This window comes from Falco peregrinus, chromosome 6 (assembly GCF_023634155.1).
Source record: "Falco peregrinus isolate bFalPer1 chromosome 6, bFalPer1.pri, whole genome shotgun sequence".
NCBI classification, from domain to species: Eukaryota; Metazoa; Chordata; class Aves; order Falconiformes; family Falconidae; genus Falco; species Falco peregrinus.
Genome location: NC_073726.1, coordinates 13444752 through 13458842, shown reverse-complemented (window position 1 = coordinate 13458842; position 14091 = coordinate 13444752). Strand labels below are relative to the sequence as shown.

At 40.6% G+C, this 14091-nt stretch overlaps 1 protein-coding gene across 4 annotated transcripts in view; it reads left to right on the top strand.

Annotated features, from left to right (window-relative positions):
- MET (MET proto-oncogene, receptor tyrosine kinase) overlaps positions 1 to 14091 on the top strand; it is a 90896-nt gene that overhangs the window by 74157 nt on the left and 2648 nt on the right. For all 4 annotated transcript variants that reach the window (XM_055808266.1, XM_055808265.1, XM_055808268.1 and 1 more), the window contains 7 exons: positions 1900 to 2056; positions 2860 to 3000; positions 5416 to 5646; positions 8049 to 8129; positions 8739 to 8920; positions 10490 to 10599; positions 13052 to 13217. In XM_055808266.1, the coding sequence (XP_055664241.1) occupies positions 1900 to 2056; positions 2860 to 3000; positions 5416 to 5646; positions 8049 to 8129; positions 8739 to 8920; positions 10490 to 10599; positions 13052 to 13217 (1068 nt within the window). The remainder of the gene's footprint in view (positions 1 to 1899; positions 2057 to 2859; positions 3001 to 5415; positions 5647 to 8048; positions 8130 to 8738; positions 8921 to 10489; positions 10600 to 13051; positions 13218 to 14091) is intronic.

Below are 14091 nucleotides of genomic sequence, written 5' to 3'. Positions count from 1 at the left end.
GTTTACAGAGATATCCCTATCTCTGTTTGAGATGGAAATTTATAAAAAATAATTATCATCATTGTTGTTGTTACCTGTTTGTGCAGAGACTTTCTGGAGCCTTAGGCACAAAGTAGGACGTAAACTAAGCACAGAAATAAAATCATGGTTATTAATCCAAACACAAAGGAAACATACGGGGAGGAACGGGAAGGTATAATGGAGTAGGTTTAATCTGGAGTTCACAAGCCCTTATTTCAGCAAAAAATTCTGCTGCAGTCAAGAGGATCAGATCCTTTCTGAAAGATTTTTTGGTCTGCTTTTTGTAATTTCCTTTCAGTTCTTCTTGTAAGATGCAGACACTTAGAATAAATGTTTGAGTTCCACTGTTGTTCTAAAGGTGGTTTCACTAGAGTCATTCCGAGTACTACTGCGAATTTAAATTGTAGACACTTTTGACCTACTGACTCATAGAATAAGACACAAATCTTTCAGTATCTTCATGGGGGTTTTGTAAATATAAAAAAAGGAAAATCACAGTGGAATGGGATTACTTTTAAACTCTGAAATCTGCTTGTCATGTACTCGATTCACTGAAAACAGTGGAGACTTTGGCAGTCATGTAAGTGTGATTAAGATCAAAGTCTATGTAAGCTCTTTGGAGCAGGGAACACCTATTTTTTTCTATGTCTTTATGACATTCATCTCAATAGGATCCTGGTCTGTAAATGGTAGTCCTATGTGCTACTGCAATCTAAGTAAATAGTAATAACTAATTTGATTTATTAATTCAGTAAATATCAATCTATTTTAAAATTAATTTCTTTTGAAAAGTACAGATTAAATTTCTTAGGTGAGTCAGGCAACCTATAAAATTAGATGCAGCTCTCCTTTTAGTGTATCTGTTTCCCGGACCTGTAAATGCCTAGTTTCATATAATATTTGTGCACATGTTGCATTCTGTACTGTTTGTATTTTTTGTATACAACCAGGACTGGCACTATATTCAGTCAGTTCTGCTAAATGATATTTCCTTAACCTCTAAGAAACAGATATGCGTGACGTATTTCATATGTAGAAAAGAACACAACATAAAGGGGTTAAATAAGGTTTCTGCTTGTTTACTGGCAAGGAGCCTCAGAAACTGCAGTCTGCCCAGCGAAGAAGAAAATTTGCTCTTTTGACGGGCAAATCCATCATTACAGTACCCAGAGGAACGAATTCCACAGGAGGAAGAGAAAAGATGGCCAAGTGCATTCTGACTAACAGAGCTAGTACCGTGTGACCTAAAACGGTTTTTCCCTGGTAGCTGCTTGGTGTTTGTTTGGGTGTTGGTTTTGGGGGTTGTTTGTTTGTTTGGTTTTGTTTCTTTAAACTGTTGACAAGCAAGAAGCTGGCAAGGGACAGGCTCACGTGACCTTGGGAACTGAAATGCAGGCATGCTGTCAACAGAGAGGGAGTTTGATGTTACAGCATATTTATGCCAGAAGGACGCATATTAAAGACATTTGGGCAATTTTTTAACATCGATTTCAGCCCATATAACCATAAGCCCATACATTTCTGTGCACCATTTCAGCAAAAGTATGAATTTAGTATTTTAAATTAACATCTGGTAGCAGTGGGACCCTGTTTTCCAGAGTGCATGTGTGAGTGTGTGCTGTGTGCATGGTGTAGCACGTACATAGCTGTGTCACTAGCAGAGCTCTTGAAGGCATGTAATGAAACATAAAAATGTACATCTGCTTTCACGAACACCAATATAACAATGTCTCTACTCCCAGTGTCTTATCACAGTACAGCATTACAAAATCAAGATTTAATACATATGGGACATATCAGCTTATACTTTAGCACTAATATTCTACTTCTTGCTTGTCTTTTGAAATCATCACACTATTTTTTCTGTGTTTTTTTCAGTGGAAGCAAGAAGTTTTGTCAACAGTTATTGGAAAAGTGCTGATCCGGCAAGATCAGAATTTCACGGGACTAATTGCTGGAGTTGTTTCAACATCAGTTTTAATTTTTATCTTATTGGTGTTTTTCCTCTGGAGAAGGAAGAAGAAACAAATTAAAGGTCTATCATTGTCGACTTCATCAAATAATTCTGTTATTATATCTTAGATTTTAAAAACTGACATCAATTTATGCTTTCCTTAACCGCTGTTCAATGTCCTGTTGTAACCTGTCAGCAGAGGTTTCACAATCAAGTGCAATGTTTAGTTGAGTTTTGGCCCTTGGCTCTTGCCTGAGCTGGGTGAAGGGCCACACTATGCCTAAAGGGGAAGGATTTCGGAGGAACTCTGAGCTATGTAGAAAACTTAGTAACTCCTCTTCCCCAGTCAGCCTTGGAAGAGGGAATGAGTCAATGACATGTGTGGAATCACAAGTACTTCAGCTTCATCCAGTTGCCTTGTAGTCCTCTAGGCTGTGCCTAGTTTGTGCAAGACACAGAGCGCTGCAGTGGCTGGTCTTCTGTCCACCCGGATCAGGGTGCCTCCCCTCTGGCCCCCATGTCTGGGTTTCCTTCGAGTGGGAACTGCTGCACTACGCAAGGGGGGAGGAGGAGGGGAGCTAATACACAACCAGGTCTTGTTCTGATACAATATCACGGTCAGATCATGAAGCTGGCCCCAGAGGCTTCAAAGCTCATTTGGATCTTCCAGTGTAGCCAAGAGTGGGGCTTTAACACAAGTCACAGCAAATCTTGTGCTGTACAAATAGCGCAAGTTCAGGTCTTGCACATGTCTGCTTCAGCAACAGCCCAACCCTCTTCCCAGCAGAGCAGAACATCTAAACTGAAATAAATACCTAAATGAATGTTGGCACACAATAAACACAAGGGTTTTCTCATACTGTCTTTTTCTCCTTCCCCTTCAGATCTGGGAAGCGACCTAGTGCGCTACGATGGCAGGGTGCACACTCCTCACCTGGACAGGCTGGTGAGCGCGAGGAGTGTAAGTCCAACGACAGAAATGGTTTCAAGCGAATCTGTAGATTACAGATCAACTTTTCTAGAAGGTACACTTCTATTATGAATCTGTATGGATGATATTTTATACATCTTGCTTTTCATATGTCTTCAGATGATAGCTGTTGTGATCAATATCTTAATTTCATTTTCTCATCTGGTTTGTCTGTGTCTGCATTGTTTGGGATTTTCATGTGTTTACAGGCTTACTATTTGAACTGAGCTTCTCAGGTGCTTCCCAAGATTAAGGTGCGAAGGATTTTTACTTTTACTCAGGTTGGAGCAATATATAAAATGCTGTTAGTGAAAATTCTCTGTATGTTCCACAGTTTATTAGGAGCTAGTGGGTAGAATGATTTTGTGTTATCATAAGGTCCATCACACCATGCACAAATCCACTCTGAAAAAAGCGATTTTAAGGATAGCATCGAGTGGGTGTAGGTTTAGTGTGTCTCAGTGAGTTCATACAGTCATGGTAAAGCAGTTCTGTCAGCTCAACATGGGACATGGAGATTTGTAAACTGATACTCTTTTGTCCGTTCATGCACCTCCTATAAAACGGCACACTGTGTGATGCAGAAATGCTGATTTTAATAATTAAGCTAAAGGGGGTGTGAAAACTGTCACAAATTGAGTGGAGGCCCACGTGTGCTGAGATGTCAGTCTTACAAAACATGCTGTTCATTTTCAGACCTGTGGGCATGACGGAAGAATAACCCTATGCTGAATAGATTTTTGTGCCACACATCACCATTTTAGCAGGGGTATTCTCCAGATCACTCTGCTGCACTTACCATACCACTTCAGGCTGAACGTGGCCAAGATGTGTGGAGACCATGTTCTGTGATTACCATTAAAAGAGTCTTTAACTGTTAGAAGTTACCATATGATATTTGAGATACCACAGATATTTGTTGGTCTTGGTGTAGACATAGTCTTGTACTGTTTCAGGCGCTGCCATTACAACTCAATAGAAATCGCTCCAAATCCTTATTCCGCCTTGGTAATGCCCAATCGTGGAGTTGTTTGAAAGCCAGGCCTGTTCCAAGCTTCCTTTATGATTCTTTAATTGCTGCTGCCAGCTTGCACAGGAAGTTTCTTGATTGAAAGATTCCCAAAGGAAAAGCAAAGCCTGTGCCACTGGTTAGAAGGGAAAGTGCTACATGAGACACAACTATGCAGAGATCCTTGGTGGAAGGTAAATCTGCAGTGGTCCTGGGGCCACTGTGCACCAGCAAAGCACAGCCGAGAGTGCACCCAGGAAGGTGTGTTCACTTAATGTACCTGTAGGAATGTTTACATCAATTACTGTCAAAGAATAAAGTGACAGGAACATTAGAAAACATGCAGATCTACATGCAGCAGCTGTAAAAATTATTTTGCAACCGTGACTAGGGTATTTTACCATGATTTTTAAATAGATATTTGCCCTTGGTGACCTAAATATGGCTTTGCAAATGCAAGAGTTTGTATTTTTGCCTCTAGATAGAGCAGCACTGAGTTTTTCTTGGCACCTGGAGTGATAACAGCACTATATAAAAATTTCCCAAGTTTTATACATAAATATATAAAGCATGTCTGTACAACATCTTTTACTCTTCGTGATAAAATATCTGATAATTTCTGTTGTTAAATTTATTCCTTTTTTTTTCTTTTTGACCCTGGGCTAAATTCTGCTCATTGACTCCACAGCAATCATTACAGACTGAAATTGGTGTCAATTAAACTTAGTTCTTTGATTCTATTACGCAAAATACTAGGAAAAAATCTTTTCAACAAAAGCAGTTCAAAATACCTCAACAACATGCTGTTGACAAAAATAATTTTCTCAAATAAATGCTCCTTGCTTGACTGAAACATTTTTATTTCTGCTATTCTAAATCAGCTGGCTCATGTTATTTTCATGAGTAGCACTAACTGTATTATCTTCAGCAGTTACAGGATATGAATCACCTTTAGGCATTTCCCTGGTTGAATATTTACCATTGGATAAATATAGCTAGTCACCAGCAGTTTAGAAACCTTCATGAAATGCAGAGTTCCCTACCAGATTAGAATACGACAATAATAAAAGGTTTCACGGATTTAATTGTTCACTACTTCCTCCTCCCATATTGCTGTAATTTTTCCATTTTACTCTTGTTACTCCCAATTACTAGAAATGCTATAACCTACACTTGGCAAGAAGTGACAAGGCTTCGTTCCATCCCCTCAGAAAAGTGGAAGTTCTGCCATTTACTTTCATAAAAGTAGGGCTGAGACAGGCCTAAGTTTCTAGTGACATGGTTTTCCTGGAGTTTGGCAGGTCAGCAGTGCATATTTTCATTTTTCCTTCGTGACCAAAACCTCTGCAAAGCCAAGCCGCTTCCAAACTGATAAAATCAAACCTTGCTTACCAAAGCAATAAAACTCTCATTTTTCCAAGAAGTCTGAAAGGATTGTAACGGTTTCTGTTCATCTTGCAGATCAGTTTCCAAGCATGTCTCAGAATGGATCGTGCAGACCTGCCCAGTATCCTCACTCTGACCTATCCCCGATTCTGTCTAGCGGAGACTCAGATTTAGCCAGTCCACTTCTCCAAACTAATGTCCACATTGACATCAGTGCCTTAAATCCTGACCTGGTCAAAGAAGTGCAGCATGTGGTTATTGGTGCTGACAGCCTGATTGTGCACTTCAGCGAAGTAATAGGAAGAGGTAGGTACTGCAACTCTTACCTTACCAACTGCTCTTCTTTTTTGTACGCCCTTTCATTATAAACCATTCTGAATAAGGTGTCTGCCTGGAGGTTTTTCAAGCCTTTTACCTCTTACAGGACTGCGTCCCATGCACCAAATCAAGGGGGGGAACCAAGGGGCTCTTGAAGTCAGGTGACAGGTTCTGCATTTGATCAGTTGGAGAAGACGCCAAGAGGGTGGAGAGTCTGCCAATTAATAGGGCTCCTTTGAACTCAGAGATTTGCTGGTTCCCCCTCAGCTGCCTCACTCTTACCCTTTTCTAGGCTACAGAAAAGCTCAGCCAGGGCTTCTGATCCATGAGGCTGTGGTGGAGAAGTGAGGCTGTGATGGAGGAGTGAGGCTGCCACAGAATACTGCACAAGACTAAGGCACACCTCTGAATGGCAGGGTATGCTGAAGCAGGGGCACCAGCCATCTTAAACTCAGAGCCTGAGAGCTGGCAGGATCACTACACAACACAGAAAGTTCCAGCAGTCACTAGGGCATTCAGTAAAAGTCCCCATGGGCTAGGTGAAATGCACACACTCCTTTTCCCTCCGCATGTTTCCCCCAGCTCTGAGAGATTCACTGTTTGTTTCCTCTTACCAGACTCTGTTCCCCCTCGTTCCTCTCTCATCCCAGCTGCAGTAATGCATAGCTCCTGATTCACTTCCCCTTATTTTTATCCCTGATATAGCAAGCCCCCTATTTTTCTCAGTTTCTTCCATCATTCCTATTCCCCTGCATCTCCATAAGCAGGTTCCCTCCTTTCATAGCCTGAGCCAGCATTTGTTAGGGGCATTTATTAAACTCTGTACTGTTGAGTACCTATTAGTAACCCAAGTAGAAGCTGGATTTTCAGTACTTCTGCAGATCATGCGTGAGAGATCTCTTGTTGCATATCAGAATACTGATAAAAAATTGGCTATAAATGATATTCCTAATGCCTCTTCTGCAGGAAAATAGCCACAAATCAGTCAGTGTGTTTCCCTTCCATGTATTACACTTCATCATCCCCAAAGCAAGGGTGGGCCTTTTTCTTTTCTTTCTTGTTTCAGAAAAGTCCAAGTAATTTCCCATTTTTTAAATGTTGAAAAACATCAGAAATGACACCAATTAACCATTTTTAATTTTCTCCTCCTCTCTGATAACTAGAAATCAGCCAAACTGCAAAATATTTTAGACACACCCAATCCAAGCTTTAGGATTTGTGCCCAGGCTCCGAACAATCTGTGTTCTGATGGGATTTTAGTTGCTTTTATAAAACAAACTTTGTATTAACTTTACCCAAGCCAAAAGCAAAGCCAGCTGGGCTCTGACCAGCACTTTCGACTGGAACCTAGTAGAATTAAGCAGATAGTCTTGTTCTCTGCAGAGCTTACACTTGACAAAAATCTACTTGGCTTTCTAATTGAAAAATGTAAGTATTTTAAAAGTGTCCAGTAAATAGTACGTCTGTGAACGAAAGCCCCTAGTACCTGTACATAATTTGATTTGAACAAATTAATGTCTGGAGCTCAAAGTTCTCTGTATCCCAAACAGGTCAACCTGACTTCTCATAGCAGGTTTCCCCATAGTAACGTTCTACAGACTACCCCATTTGCTTGGTAGAAAAGCACAGGATCAGGAAGGATTTCTGTGTCCCTGGCAGTCTATGTCACTGCTTAGACCATGAGAAAGAAGACAAATTTTGCTTCTCATCTTTTAGTGACATTTCACACTCTGAACTAGGCCCTAGCAGAGACCATAGACTGCTGCCTAGTGATGTGGTCAGTCTGTGATCAGTAGTTCATGTTCATAGCCAACACACCGCTTTTAATACTTAACATTTTCTACGGAACAGCAAGACCCAAGAGACTGTAAGCTCACAGTGACCCTCCTTTTGCAACTTTCCACTGAAAGTGCAACAACACTGTGCACCAACAGTTGAGTGGACCGCTTGGCATGGGCTTGCAGACCACTGGCAACGACTGATCCAGGGGTCATGTCAGCTCCTAACTGCTCCCTTGTCCCTTCCAGTGGCCTCTTTTGACATCTGTGTCACAGGAGAGTATGGTGGGAATGGTCTGACATGGTTTTTGTGTGCATAGTCATTACAAGAACATGAAGCAGTTGTGGCATCAGCCTTGTCATTATTTGTACTCTCCATCTAGGTCAAGAAATATCACTTACACTGCAAACAGAGTTTGCATTTTATGTAATGACAGTTTTATGTAAAGGTAGTTTTATGTGTTAGTTATGAAGTATACGTTACAAGCGTTGGGAATTGGACAGTAATGCAGTGCGATCACTTTCTTAAAGCATAATTGCTACCCAGTGGAAAAAAAAAAAAAGAAGCTATTTTTACCTATTAAAACTAATCTTGCTCATGTTTTCACACAGGACATTTTGGGTGTGTGTACCATGGGACATTGCTGGATAATGATGGCAGGAAAATTCATTGTGCTGTGAAGTCACTGAATAGTGAGTTACATGTTTAATAGTGAGACGTTACCGTAATTCCAAAGATAACTGGGGTGAACTAATTAATTACAGTGAAGTATGCTCACAAATAAAGATTTCTAGTTGCAGCTGGATCAGATTTATCTCTAGAGCAGTTCCAATTACTTTAGATTACAATGAGGCACCACTATATATTTGTACTTCAAATGAAATACCCATATATTTCATTTACAAAGAAAAGGACACGGGAAAATGAGGGAAAGGCAGTGTCACTTCTTATTCTGCTGACTACTGAAGATTTGGGTTTGGAAGTTAATTTGCTTAAGAGTGGGCAAAGCTGCTGGAAAAACAGGAAGAGACTATAACATTTATTAAAGGCTTTACTCAAGTGTTGTTATTCAATTCTAAATAATCCATAGTAAGAAAAAGAGAAATGGAATTAAAATCACCAACTCTATTTGGTCATGGTAACAAAATGGATGCACATAACCTAGTTGTAATGTGGGAGATGGGGAGATCGTTTGTAACTTCTCATTATCACTTTGTTGTGCAATGACATGCTGTACAGAAATGAGCCGTAGTTTGTTTGGGTTTCTTTTAATTAACTCATTTTATCACTGGATTTCTCAGGGATTACAGACCTGGAAGAAGTAGCTCAGTTTCTGAAAGAAGGAATAATAATGAAAGATTTCACTCATCCCAACGTTCTCTCACTCCTGGGAATCTGTTTGCCCAGTGAAGGATCCCCCTTAGTCGTTCTTCCATACATGAAACATGGAGATCTTCGAAACTTCATTAGGAATGAGACTCATGTAAGTACATGGTGAGGTCTACCAAATGGTAATTCAGGTCTAGCCACGCCCTGCTCCAACACCACAAGCTCTGATAATTACATTATGTCTATAACTTGCTGCTGTTACTACACCTTAACCTTTAGCACTTGCTTAGGCTGGCACGGAGCCCAACCACAGTGCTGCCACTCCTTCCCTTCCCCCTCAAATTCCTCTCTAGAATGTTTCCCAGAAATTATCAGCAATAAGTATTTCTCATTTCCCATCCGTAAGCCTCTTTATAAACAAATGTGTTTATGAGATCTAAGTCAAGGGGCCCAACCATCTGCTAGTTTAAACTGGCATGTCTCCGTTGACTTCAGCACAACTGTGCCAGTCATCAACATCTGCTCTTCCAACTCCTAGGTGAGGGATCTTCGGGTACAGCTAGTGTCACAGCCCCGTTATTATCAATAATTTTTCTTCTTATAAGAAAGAAAACCAGCAATTGTTATACAGACTTTGAGTACTCTATTGTCAGAGATTTTCCCCATTTCCATTGAAAGACTGCAGATTTCTCAAACGCCTCGCTGCTTTCTCGCAAGTCTGAGACCATAGGCCTTGCCTCAGGTAGTGTAAGCCCACCTTATGCTGTAGTATTTCACCCATTTCACAGTGCTAGGACAGTATAAAGTGACTTCTCAGCCAACAGGATTTTGCCCCTGCCTGTGTGGCAATCAACAATAGCCAGTATAATTAAAATAAAAAAAATGCATTGTGACACATTGTTGGGGGAGTTAAGCTTTCTGAGTAGGGACCTCTTCCCTTCTGAGCTTCTTTCATTCTACAAATCCCTTGTCTGTGAATAGTGCCATGGCCCTTCCTGAAATAAATAGAATAATGCCCACAACTGAAAGAGATTGTTGCACAGAAGAAAATTATATGGAGGAATTTCAACAACACAAAAATCTGTGGGAGTTCACGATTACATAACAAGTCGTGCTGCTGGATAAAAGAATTACAGGTTTATCTTTATACTTATTTTAATATTTAACATTTTCAGTAAGGTCTTACTTTGCAGACCCCCAGAAAGAGTTACCAGTCTTTGCAGAAAATCTTCCTCTGGTAACTGCTAAGGTTGCATTTACCTTTTCTATGGCATCATACTGATGATAGCTTGCACTTATTTTGCCTCAGATAGGGCTCTCTCCTTTCTTGATCATTTCCAGCTGTTGAGCTCCAAGTTCATAGTTAGCACCTTCTGCTGAGTTACATGCTATTACTCTTAAGTTCACAAATGTGAATTTTGTGTATCAGCTGTGATGCTGAGGTTTCAGCATACTGTTCCACTTCCCCAGCCCAGGTCATGCTGCTTATGCTGCAAACTCTGCTCTTCTGGAGTCTTGTCAGCGTTTTTGATTTCTTAAAGTGTGTTTCCTCACTGGAGGTAAGAACTTGACCTGAACTTACACCAGTTTTACTACAAGTATCAACCTGTCTTGACCATTCTGGTGGCAAGATAGGTGTGTCAAAAACTGAGAGTCACAACAAAAAACAGTCTGCTCCTTGAGTTTCTGCATTCATTGTATCACAAATGTTTGTATTTTACAGAACCCAACAGTAAAAGATTTAATTGGATTTGGCCTTCAGGTTGCAAAAGGGATGAAATACCTTGCAAGCAAAAAGTTTGTCCATAGAGACTTGGCAGCAAGAAACTGTATGTAAGTACAGACATCTAATTCCAGCCAATTTTATCACACTATTCTGTGTCAGACAGTGGGATAAGATAAATGAAAGTTTCCAGGATTATTCTTTTTTAGTCAAAATAGGGTGGTTCTGTCACTGTTCCATAGTTATACTGATGTTTGTCTTGCATACTGATGAGCTACTCAGCTTGCTAATGGCTCATTTCTTACACATAAGCTTTTTTTGAGTGTGGGAAATAAGGAAAGCTGAGGTGAAAGTGTAGCCACTCAAAACCATTGGTTAGACAGTTTAAAAGGCATCTCCTAAGGGAAGTTAAACTGCTGTTGTCTCAACTTGCTGTGCTTCCACCCAACCTCTTCAGAAGCAGCCCGTCGCTGCTGCCACGCCTAGCAGGAGGGAGAGGAACACAGGGGAATTTTGTGAGAAAAACAGAAACACAAAGAAACACCAGTGAGACCTCCTGACAGTAATCTTTAAGTACATAACTATGAGCTTACTTTGGCTCAATTGCACACACAAATTAACATTAAAAAATCAGAGCATGCAAAGAATCTTACTAGTGTCTGGGTAGCCAGACAGTTCAGTTCACACAGAGACTGATACAGGAGTTGCTGATACTATTATGCAGATTCATCACCTATGCTGTGAATTAATGAGGAACAGGATTAAACATCAGAGTTTATTTTTAGCATATCATGATCTGAAGCTCTGGCTGCAAAAAGGTTGTTTACCTGTGACATCATGTTTCTCAGTGTTTTTTTCAAAGGATGCACACTGGTGCACCTGAACAGTCTCTGAAAAATAATGTTTGCTTACAGCTGCTGGTTGTTTTAAGGGAGGAAAAAAGCTGCAAGCAACATGATTTTCAGGTTTCCTAAGAAGAAAGGAATTGGGTTACTGGATAAAAGTCCGGGTTCATCTAATCAAAGTCCAAGTAGTGGCAACAGGATATTTCTCTGGCCTACTGTCTCTTCCTTGGGTGAGGAGGGAACAAATGTCAGGATGTCTCACATTGCCAACTGAATGGCTGTGTTTCTATGTGGCAAGAATCACAGAAGCACAACCCTTGCCACAATGGCAGTGTCCATCAGAAAGGAAGCCAGGATGCAAATACAGTTCCCATGGGCTCTTGACTCTGTTCCACTATCCTGGAAGAGGTGCAGGAAGCTGCTATGGCATAAATTGTCCCCTGTTACCCCATCGAAGTTCCCTCCTACGCCCTTCCCTACCCCGTCATTGGCAATGGTTTATTTATTACATGAGTAAAAACAGCGGATCATTGTGTGCCTTTCAGAGGGACTTCAGCAGGCCAGATTGCTATCCAGGCAGAGACCTCGTAAATTCAAGACGGGGGAATGCCACATGTAGAGGCTGAAAGAGACAGGATTGTTTAGCCTGGAGAAGGCAGCGGGGTCATATCCATGTGTATAAATACCTAATATGGTGAAGTAAAGAAGATAAAAGCAGATTCTTCTTAGCGGTACCCAGGGACAGGCCAAGAGGCAGTGGGCACAAACTGGAATAGAGAAAATTGCATTTAAACATAGAAAGAAATGCTCTTGCTGTAGGGGTGACTGGACACTGGCACAGGTTGCCCAGAGAGCTTCTGGAGTCTCCGTTCTTCCAGACATTCAAAGCCCCACTGGTCATAGTCCTGGGCGTCCTGCAGTAGCTGACCCTACTTTGGGCAGGAGAGGTGGTGGTGAACTAGATGATCTTCAGAGGTCCCTTCCAACCTCACCCATTCTGTGATTGTGTGATTCTGTAAAGAATCCCAAAAGCAGATGTTTGCTGTGGCTAGGTCTGCACATATAATGAGGGGTAGGCTTAGGCGTAGCTACATCTGTTTTCTGACAGTGAGACAGCTTGTCGGGACAAACACCAAGCATAGGAGGAGCACAGCTAGGGAGATCTTCTGGTATGGCTGAGCTGTAATCCCAGAGGAACTTAGCTTATATCACCATTCTTTCCCAGTCCAGATGCCAAACGCATCCTTAGTTACAGGACTACACTACTATATAGTCACTGAGATAATGATGGGTCCTTCCTTATCAAAACTGAGAGTGAGTAGGAAAGGGAATGCCTTGACTTGGAAATAAAAATCAGAAGTTTCTAAGGGTATGGATGAAGAAACAGCTGTGGAAGAAATGATGTAACACTCAATCAGGATGTGTAGGCTATTAGCAAAAATCCTTTAATACAGAGCAATTGCTTTAAAAGAACTGTAATTCAGATTATATTATCAAAAGAGTATCAGTAATTTCCTGAGTTCATTAACTGTGTTAAATGGGTGTCAAATATACTTTGCTGCACTTTTTGTTTCACTGTTACATTAGTTAATAGATCCAAGATAAAGTACTGTCTTCCGAAGTTCCAGTCTCAAAATGCAAGTCACTCATTATAATCCACCATCACTGTAAATCTCGCCTGCTCAGTTGCAGATAATACTTTTTGTCATTTCTCTAGGTTGGATGAAAAATTCACTGTCAAGGTTGCTGATTTTGGTCTTGCTAGAGATGTCTACGATAAGGAATACTACAGTGTGCACAATAAAACAGGAGCTAAACTGCCAGTGAAATGGATGGCTTTAGAAAGCTTACAAACTCAGAAGTTCACAACAAAGTCAGATGTGGTAACATACAAACATATTTGTATCACACGTTAATTTCTCTTATCTTGCCTGAGGCATCTCTCTACCATTTAACGAATGGACTTACTCTAACCCAAAACTTTGATTTGAATCAAACTTTAGTTCACATAAGAGACTGTTTCTACATCCAAAAAGGGTATTTGTCCCAGTCACAAAGCAGTAAGTTGTTAACCTGATGATCTATTACTGTTACTGCGCAGGAAAGAATTAGGAGTTTAATCCCACTCCAAGGGAAACTAAGGACATTCCAAGAAGCCAAGCTGGAGCTGAACCCTGCTATAGGAGGGGCTCTGGAAAGCTTGACAAAACAGGTTAACTTTGAGACTCATAAAATTTAATAGTTCTGAAAAAGACTTTATTTGCTTTATAAATACTTACCGACTGCCTACAGCAATCTCAAGTATTACCTGGCCTTTTAGGAACAAAAAAAAATGTAAGATGAAGTCATTAGTTGGCTGGATCACTTTGTATTTTAGCTCTCCTTTCAATCCAGATTCAAATTAGCCTGTGATGCATAGAATTTTCACCATGTGTATTCTCTTCAGTATGTATTTACACAGGGTTAGTCAGATCATCAGCTCATGTAAATTGGCAGAGCTCCATTAACCTCAAAAGAGGTCTGCCAATTTATGCCAGCTAAGTAGCAGGCCTATGGGCTTTTATTTTCTTTCATTTACTTAGTTGAGTTTCTCTGGCTGCAATTTAAGTGGCTCCTCAAGTCCCTACAGCATTTATTAGCCCACTTAAAAGAAAGCTGAATGCAGTAAAATAACTTTTCAAAGGGAAAATCCATGCATTTGAACGCTTAAATCTGTCAAAAAGTCTTCTAAAAATGGAATGTAAAGCCCTCCAACCC